The following is a 9,827-nucleotide window of genomic DNA, read 5'->3' as shown; positions in this document are numbered from 1 at the left end:
GTCGACCGTGCATCCAGGCCGATCCAGTCCAAACACAATGCAAAGTGTTTATCCTGCATAGGCTGCACCAAACGCGTACAGCAGCGATGCGAAACAGCATGTGAATCCTATCACAAAAGGGCCGATCGGGATAATAAAATCTATTTCTGTATCTCCTCTCCACGCAGCTCCTACTCAAACACCGTAGAGCCTCCTTAACTGAGAAAGGCAGCTGAGATCTGGGAGTGGAAAGTGTAGGGTCAGGAAGATTGGTGGGTGGGGATAACCCTTTTGGGGAGAGAGAGAGAGAGAGAGAGAGAGAGAGAGAGAGAGAAAAAAAAATCTAAAAAAATCACGTGTTTGGAGATCAAAGGAGATCCGCTTTGTAGAGCTGGAGAGAGAGAGAGAGAGAGAGAGCCTTGCAATTGACAAGGCTGCAATGGTGAAATAAACACGTCCAGTCTGCGGCATTGAGTTCCCGTTGCACAATCCAGAAGCAGAAGAAGAGGGAAAGAGAGAGAGAGCGAGAGAGAGAGAGAGAGAGAGATCTCCCCTGTGCGCTCCAACTTTCTCCCCGACGTCTCCTTTGCAGAAGCAGCCCAGGGCTTTACCCCCCAAAAAAACTGGAAATTATGTTCCGATCGGCGCTGATCCAGCCGGCAAGATGATTTCACCACGGCGAGGGGGGGCTTATTTCGCAGATGCGGTGGTCCTGGTGCTCCTGGTGGCCACCACGTCTCCGGGACCGATCCTGGCCAAGGATACTGCCTTTGTGGAAGTGGTGCTCTTCGAGTCCAGTCCCAATGGAGATTACACGACGTACACCACGGGGCTGCAGGGGCGCTTCTCCAGAGCGGGGGCCACGATCAGTGCGGAGGGCGAGATCGTGCAGGTACGGGGGTTGAGCTGGGGGGTTCACCTGGGTGGGATGCGTGGACTCTTCTGTTCTGTAACTTTTTTTTGTTTGGGGGGGGGGGTGTAGGTGTTGGGGGCTGGGGGGGGTTGCACTAGTTATGTGGTCACAAGATGGCTCCTATCTAGTGCAGCGCAGAGTGGACCTCACAGTGAACAGCTCTGTGCAACTTTGTTTTGCGGGAGATGTGTGGCCCTGTGTCGGGGAAGCTGGTCGGGATGTTTTCGCCCCGTCTGGACCGGGGGTGGGGGTGAGCACGGCGGGCGCACATGCGGGAGGAGGCGGCACAGGTTGCGGCAGGGGTTTCTGTGCGCGTCGCGCCGGAGGACAGGCAGAGCATTTACTGCGGCACCAGCGACGTTTCTGTTGAGACAAAGTCAGGGGGTTAAAGTTAAGCTTGACAGGTGACTGTGCATTGTGACGTCGGCAGTCCTACAGCACCGCCGCCGCTCAGTTCAGGGATACTCTCCTAACGATTTGATCAGATGGTTTGGATGGATCCCCCCTTCTGGAGAGTTTATTAAGTGTCTTAGTGGAGCTAAAACATCTTGTCTTGCCTTCAAAGGCAGGAGCTAAATCCGGTGTGTCTAGACGAGTTACAAAGTAATCCCAATTCCAGCATCAATGCAAGAACAATGTATTTATTAATATCATCAGGTGTGCAGTTCTGCTACATCAATAACCACGTGTGATGTGTGCTTCTCCGTGCGCACTGAGCTAAACCCGAGCTAATGTGCATATTATTATAGAAAAATGCCCCCCCCCCCCCCGGATCGGTGGACACGAACAAGCGGATTGTATTCGTGAAATGTGTCTGGCGTGATTAAAAAGGAGTGCCGGGAGGAACAATCTTTCACAAAAGCGTTTGCTGCGAGATAAAAGTTGAATTGTTAACTGGCAGACGTGCACTGCATGAAGTGTGCGAGCTCCTGCGTTGGGCATTTTCAAGGTCAGCTTGTTATCTGAGCAGCAGAGCCGCTGCAGATGCGACCTGCTTACAGCATCCATTCACGGGCCCTGTGGCCCCTGGGGCTCCTGTGTGAGATGCCGGTCCTCCCGGCTGAAGTTGCAACTTTCTCACATTTGTAATCTCAGCATCTCGTATGGTGTGCATGCCATAGCAAGCATTATTAGTAATGTTGTTGTTGCACGGAGTAGTTTTGTCTTTTTTTTTTTTTTTTTTAACATGCCCGTGTTGGTGCAAATCCTTGAAAACGTTGCTCGGCCCCTGTGCAGGGATTACACTGTGCAAAATCAAATCCACAACCAAGCAATCTCGCAACAAATTCAAAAAGTGATAAATGACAGATAATTGACAAACTTGCGATTGCTGTAATTGCTTTGCACATAGAACTTGCTTTGTGTATTTTCCCTTTCTGATTAGTCTGTCAATATTTAAAGAAGATTTCTTTTCTTTTTTTCCACGTTTCTTTTTTTCAAGCTCATTATCAAGTTTGCAATAATCCATTATCCTGAAAAGTCCCTTGTGTAAGAGCATTGCTGGGAATATGGACTTGCATGGCGTTTTCATTGCTGAATGTATTTGAACTCTCATTACAGGCCTTGCTTTTTGTATTTTCACCTGTGGATTTGTCTGCAGTCATTATTTATGTACTTCAGCTTCTGTGGTTGTAAAGCTGTAGAAAGTAAACCTGTTTATTTTAATTACTTCTGAGAGCTTCTCACTAGTAGAGCTAAGGTAGTAAATGAAATATTTCTTAAAGCTGAATTTGTAAATGAATTTTATATGCACAAGTGGATATGAAATAGATTTTTAATACTTTTTATATAAGGGAAGCAGAGTCCCTGCCCTATCATGATATTGTAATTACAGTCACACTAATTTGGAGATAAGAAAGAAATAAACTAAATATTTTGTAGTTCAAATTGAAATGGGATTATGGGACCCAGTTGGGCTGGATGAGTCCTTGTCTGTACCATGAATGTTTGCTGCTTCTCCCCACTATTTTATTCAGACCTTTCATTTACTGTGTCCTTCTTTATTGCGGACCAATCTAGTGTTTCTTTTTCTCCACTTTTGTATGGCACTGTTTTCAGTCGATCTGCCAGCGTCCAGCCCGTGTGTTTAGATATTGTGACCTATCTATATATCGGCAAAGAAAGTCCATCTCTGCTACATGACTCTTCTCATAACTCGTTTTGCACTCTTAGAGGTGGAAACAAACATCTAGTCCTTTGTCTTAAGAAAGGGAAGATGAGTCTTTTGGTACGACCCCTACCCACACGTGTGAAAATTTAGGAGGTCCTGCTGTGCCAAAACAAATAAGTTAACTCCATTTTCAACTTGCTTCCCATTAGATGAAAGTATCTATGACTTATTTTGGCTGATACACAAAACTAACGTTTTCTGGCAAATCCTCTAATTGTTTCTAATTCCGCTTCGTAATGACCAGGGAATTGATGTCTGTTTATATAATGATTTCAGCAACTCTTAAGTTACTGTATGAAAGATCTGTCCTATATTGCTGCTCAGTTTAAAGTATTATTGTTGCATCGTTGGAAATGAAAGATTAAGGATATTGTTTTGTTAGATGGAATGGATATTTCTATGGAGATATTTTTAAATGCATCGAAGCAAGTTTGAAACTTACTTACTTCAATTAAAGTGGGCCTACGTGTTTAAATACTGTTTAAATAACCAGTACATACAGACGAATGTCAAATTAAGTGTGAGATCGAATGGTTAAATACATTCACATATTTTAATAAACAGAAAGCTGTATCATGTAGGCACTTCCTCATGGTTGTCCACTTTGACACGGGCATGTAATAATTTGATGTTTGAGGTGAAAGCTTTTGGGGCAATTTAATTTAGTGGCTGCTTGTCTGAGCCACTTAGATACATTAAAAGGAGATTGTCACACATTTATTCCACTGCTACAGGCTGTTAAGACGAGCCGTTACAGGGATATTAATACCCACATACATTGATTTGCGTTAACCCATTTGCCTCTTCAATAAAAATTAAAGGCTGTTCCTAGATTTCTTTGATGTAGTGCCTATAAACCTGCATTCAGACCATGGCTGTTTGTTGGAAGGCCAAATCAGATTGTGGATTTATATCTGTATTACCATAGATTTTGAAAAAAACAGAACAAATAAAAGAGCCCATTGTGCTGCCTGATAAGGAAGTGTGATAATTATTGCTTCTGTGTTTTTTTTTTAAGTTTTATAAAGCATCACATGATCAGTATTGATCTTCTCCAGCAGCAGAGTACAAGTGCAGCATCGACTGACAAGGGTGCTAAACCGTAATCAGATCATTTGCATTTTTTATTAGAGTTTGATGTAATTCGTGGGAGAAAAATACAACAACATCAATAACAAAATACCCCTCTGCCTGTCCGATCAGGACATGCAGAGATCAGTTATATGTAACGAAAGGAATTCCTTGAGTCAGACAATTAATTTAGTGTTTGTGTTCTCAAATGTATCTTGCACTGTGAGGTCCATGAAAACCAGTACTTGTCTTTGACTCTGTTGGGATTGTTGAAGTGTGAGCAATGGTTGCTGGTGTTGCAGTGGGCAAGTGGGTTCGCTGTTTACCTGCCAGCTGCCAATTTTAGCTGTGAAGGTGTCAAAAAAGGGAGAGAAATCAATTAAATCAGTGCCAGCTGATGCTCTCCCTTCCGGTGGTGTAGTGTGCTATAAACCTGCAAAGATATTGGGACCACTATATATAACATGGTGCATACTTTCTATTATAGTGGGATAAGTTTAAATTCCCTCTTATTGCATTTATTTGTTATCACACCCCTCACAATGTTGCCACCGAGCACTACACAGATTAAACGAACAGTACAACATAGTGATTAACACAACATGTAAAAGTAAGCCTGTTCTTGTAAACGTGCCTCTCTGCGACCTCCTCCTGGTTGGCCTTTGCTTTTCATCTCAAAGGTTTTTGATGGGATTAAGGACTCTGGTCTGGTGAGGCCATAAAATGTATTTATCACTTATTCCCCTTGAACTAATGTTTTGCTCCCAGCAGTTGCATTGTGATACGGGTAGGTATATACAGATTCTCACCGTCAAACACGATCAAAGGCACAGACTGGTGCATGTCACGGATGGGGAATATTGAAGGACGTCTCTGGTAGGGGAGGCTTGGCCTATTCCTGCTGCTGATGATCTAGTGGAGGGCTAATTCAAGCCTGAATACTATACGCAAAGTATCCCTGTCAGAAAAGATTACTCGTGAAGTCAATAGCGCTTTCCTTATTTTCCTAGATTGAAGCATGTTTTGTACTAGGAAGAAGGCAGAATGAACTGAAGTCTGCAGTTGTGCTTAAAATGTCGTGATTCCCCAGAGTAGAGAGGTGCTCAAAATAAATTCCTCGGTCGTTTCTTGTAATGTGTCCTCCTTGATTCTGCACCAGATTTCCCCAGTGGAGTACATAAATCCATTACAGTCCTTTCCCAGACAAGACGTACTATAATCCTGCCACTCCCAGCCTCAGCCAACAGTAGCCACATTCAGCATGGTTTTAAAAGGTTAAAGTGGAGCCTGACTACTTTTTCCATTTATTGGTTTTGTGGTTTCAGTTACATTTTAAGTACTATCGTTTAAAACCGCCACCACTTTGACTTTCATATTCCAGCCTGCATAATTTGAAGCTGTCTTTTTTCTCTTTGGATAGGGGGAGGAAAACTCACTGTAAGTTGGTCATCTCTATTTATTTCATAAATCAGTTTTTTTTTTTTTTTTTTTTTTTTTAACGTACAAGTGATGTTCTTTTTTTAGTGCGTCTATGAGTCAAGGGAGAATTACTCTGGCAACCAAACATGGGTTTAAAAAAATGGCCTTTGTTCTCCTGTCTGTGTATGCTGCCCAAAAAAAGTTTTCTTTCCTGTTGAACTTACACATTTCACCTGCGCCTTTTGCGTAACATGCTCATCTCGAAGCTGATTTCCCTGCTAATGTGTAAGGCGACTACTGAACATTTTAGATTTTGCCTGTTTCATTGGCACTGTTGTGTAGCAGAGGGACTCAATCGCCGGCTTCTCCTCTACGTTCAACCTGGAAGAGACACATGTCAGAGCTAGCAGTGCTGGAGGCTACTTTTGAAAATGTGTGACAGCATTTTTAATTTAACAGGTCCTGCTTTGATGTTTCTGAAATATTTTTAGGCAGCTCCAGTTCTCTGTGCACCCTTAAAAAATACGAAATGAGAAAAGTGCCGTCTCCTCACTTGAAGCCTGAACTACCAGTTGCCCTCGCCTTGAACTCGTATTGATTTATTGTCAAGGTGAATTAAAATAATATCTCCAACAACCTGAGCCGTGTGATGGAGGCACTTTGACTCGGGTTGCTCGGTGAATCCAAAGTGCTTGTGAAGGTTATTTCAGGTGTTTTTTGCAGGCTTCTTGTTGTACTTGTTACTAATGTCAGTAGATTGTTTCAGTAGGTAAGAAAGGAATTCACAATTTTTGAGTCTGACAAATAAACTGATGGAGCATAACCAGACAAAATAGGCATTAGATGTTTATATATTTTGAGTCCTATGGTAAGAGAGCTGATCAAATTAGTCAAATGCATGCATCTGAGATTAAGATTATATGGATTGTGCAAAGGCTATTTCATAACAGAAGTGTCTAAATACAGGTAACCAACTAAATGTGACGTACAAAATGATTTTAAACTGTTTTGTGGCCGAAGCTGATCGTTTGCAGGGACGATTGGCAATGTGTTACAGCAACCAAACAACATAATGAAAAACAAACGTAATTAGGCTCCAGTGATGAATAGCTGTGGTGGAATCTTCTATTCATAGTAAGGTGGTGCTGATCACTTACATTTAATTAGTTTTTCACACAAGACACGTTTGATCGTTCTCCCAAGCATTCCTTTTCTGGCCGGCACTTATTCAAAATCTGTTGCATATTCAAATGAAAGTGTGGTATAGTTCCTTAAGCACAAGTTCAATTAAGTTTATATGTATATGTCAGGTATTCACAGCATGTAATGGTAGCAGTAAGACAATGTGACTGTCAGGAGGTTATGCTTTTTAAATCTTAGTTGTGAAAATGGCCAGTGAAGCAGGACAATATAGCCTTTTTGGTTTCAATAATATATACCATTTTGTGAATCTCTTTCAGATATTTAACATTTTTAAATTTACATGGATCGTGTGCGAAATAGATCCATACTGTTTTGTATGAGTATCATTTATTAGGGTTGAAATATACAAAAGATCATTTTTTTTCCCTCCATAACTCAACAAACAGTTCTTTTCATGGAATAAAGACTGCTCTCCCAGTTCCTTCAGTGTGATGTGATTATAATTCTTTTGCGAGTCCTTCATGGGCAAAGGCAATCCCAATCCAAGGAAGCTCTGAACCACATGTGGTCCAAGTCCTCCACTAAGATCACACGAATGCAGATTTGTTGGTTATCCCGCTACATCGTCAGAAATCGGCCAAGGCCTGGGCCTACAGCTGCTGCGGTGCCTGTCTGCAGAACTCCTGTCCAGTTGACGTCAGGAATGCTGAAACTCTAGAGTCTAAGTGTGCGCTGAAGAAAATATATATTTTTTTAATGTGCCGTTTGCACAAGTGACTTGTAACTGGAGTGTGTGCCCCTCATGAGCTTTGTTTTATTTTTGATTCTGTGTGGCACTCTGGAGTGCTTTGGAATGAAGGCCTCCGTACGAACGTAAAGGCAAGCTGTTTTTTTAATTGACATTTTATAGTGTTTCTTTCTTTCAGGTGCATTGGTTGCCTTGTGTTTAAATGTGAATAAATACAGTCTGGTGTGTCTGGAAACACGGTTGAGCTTTTACATCACTAGCAAACATTTGTCTTTGGCGATTTGGTGGCTTCGTAGTTCAGGTGTCAATGACGGTAGCATGCGAAACGTTCACCTACAGATTTTGATTTTCATAATTTGCATGGGATGTGAGTTGCTGTAGCTCTAGCAACACAGTGCACTAAACCGAGATTAAAGATGCTTCTTCTCATTGCGCTCCCAATAATGCGTGGGTCTGGAAATGGGCTGCCACTTTAGCACGCTGCTGTTTTTACCAGGAGGCTGAGTCCTGTGAGGAGCGACAGGCTAATATTTTCTCCACTGAATTATTCTGTCATCATCGTTTTATTAAAAAGTGATGAAAAACCCAACTCCTCCCCTGCTTCCAGTCGCCAGCACCGAGTGGAACAAAAAAAAAACACACAATGATGTGAGAGAGTTATGAAGTAACAATGCTTTCAATAGTATGTTAGGGAAAGGCATGCTTTGGTGTCAGTTAGGAATGTGCTGACTAATGGTACCAGTCCAAAATGCTGGCCTTTTTTTTTGGCTGTGTTGAAGGTAGCTCAATGAAATGCATTCTGTAACCGGTTTGTTTTATTTTGTCCACTCTCTTTTGTACTTTTTGTGCTGTTTTGCTGTGTTCTTTGCTGTTATAAGTACTGACTTTCTGGGCTTAAGTTCAGGCATATGGGGAGTCTGCAACAGGTTTCGACCTTTCTTAGTGTATAATTGCCTCCATTGTTGACATAATTGCATATGTGTTTTAGTCATAATGTCTATTGCTTTAATGGAGTGTCTCTCATACACCCATTGAATGTTTCTATGACATGTTTTGTTGGTGATATTGAACCAAAACAACGCGCATGCAAGAAAAGAAAACAACGCTCAAAAGGGCATCTGACATTTGAATCAACCCATATTCCTCTTGCCTAATGGTAATTGAAAATAATTGCTCTATATTAGTCATATTTCTTTTGATGCCTAACCAGCATCGTGTACGATTGAATGTAATTGTATCAACTGGTGATATATTACACTCTTGCTTCTTGCTGGGTTGGTCTTATTGTGAATCTCTTCAGAGAGATACAGGATGATTGAATGCATCTTCAATCCATGTTTAGCATAATGCCATGCTTTACGTGAAACATTGCCTGTATTTTAGGTAAGCCGTTGCAGACTTTAACTTATCATCTCAGGTGTGTGCACCTTGTTCCAGACAGAAAGTCAACGACTCCCTCTGGTCCCTGAAATTAAAAAACGATGAGCTGCGTTTTTTAATAAGTTCTCCCTCAAACTTGGATTCGATGTACGTTTCGCTGCCAGGACGGGGCAAGCATTTCTTAAATCAAAATAATGCAAAGGTCAATATTAATAATGATCAGTATTAAAGTCGGTCTCCTACCTGCACCTGACATCTTCTCTATCTATTAATCTGTCTGTCGACCAGTCTGCTTATCTATATACATCATTTTGTCATTATTAGGCTTATTACTCCAAGCTGGTACGAAGTTTTTCTTTTTTCTGTAGGTAGTGGTCCGGTGTCGATGGATACCTATAGACAGCTTGCCTGTGTAATTTATAGGTCGGCCAGATGCACTGGGCTCAGCTGGCTGCGTTCTTCTGCACAGGCTGTTCATCTTGCCGCTCACCCTCTCGAACACGTTTGCAGGGTCTGAAGCGCAGTGGCGGCTCTTCCTAATGAGGAGGAGGCTGCAGCAGGATGATGAATTGCGTTTGCTGTTTAAATATGGCAAGTTGTCTCTGTGCTTAATTCCCTGGTGATGACATATAAATGAGTTGCTGCTTCCAATGCATTCGCATGTTTCACTTGGAGGAGCTGAGGATGTGATTTCACTTTGTTTCATTTCTTTTTGTGTCTTTGTTTTTCTTACATTTATGTTCTGGGAGTATGGTCTCCAGATCACTACAGTGTAAAATGTGCTAATCAGAATATAATAGTCATTCAGGGGACAGATCACAGATTAATAATGAAGGGACATGCTTGCCATAACACTTTAGTATTGTGCTGAATGAGAGGATTTATTTCTCTATTTGGTTGTCATGAATGTCATTGTTGTAAAAGTCACAAAGAGCTTTGGAGAATCTCATGATAACTTGCAGAAAAATAAAATAAACCAAGATCTCTTATTTTGTTGAACCTTT

General features: G+C 41.7%; 1 protein-coding gene across 1 annotated transcript in view; it reads left to right on the top strand.

The window, feature by feature from the left end:
• The first annotated feature begins 320 nt into the window (after positions 1-320).
• The window catches only part of znrf3 (zinc and ring finger 3), a 70,737-nt gene continuing 61,230 nt past the window's right edge, over positions 321-9,827 (top strand). Inside the window, exon 1 of the mRNA XM_066689326.1 lies at positions 321-871. Coding sequence (XP_066545423.1) covers positions 644-871 — 228 coding nt within the window. The 5' untranslated portion in view covers positions 321-643. The remainder of the gene's footprint in view (positions 872-9,827) is intronic.

This window comes from Amia ocellicauda, chromosome 17 (assembly GCF_036373705.1).
Source record: "Amia ocellicauda isolate fAmiCal2 chromosome 17, fAmiCal2.hap1, whole genome shotgun sequence".
In the NCBI taxonomy this organism is placed as follows: Eukaryota; Metazoa; Chordata; class Actinopteri; order Amiiformes; family Amiidae; genus Amia; species Amia ocellicauda.
Note: the sequence above shows the minus strand (reverse complement) of the source record. Positions and strands in the feature narration are given on the sequence as shown.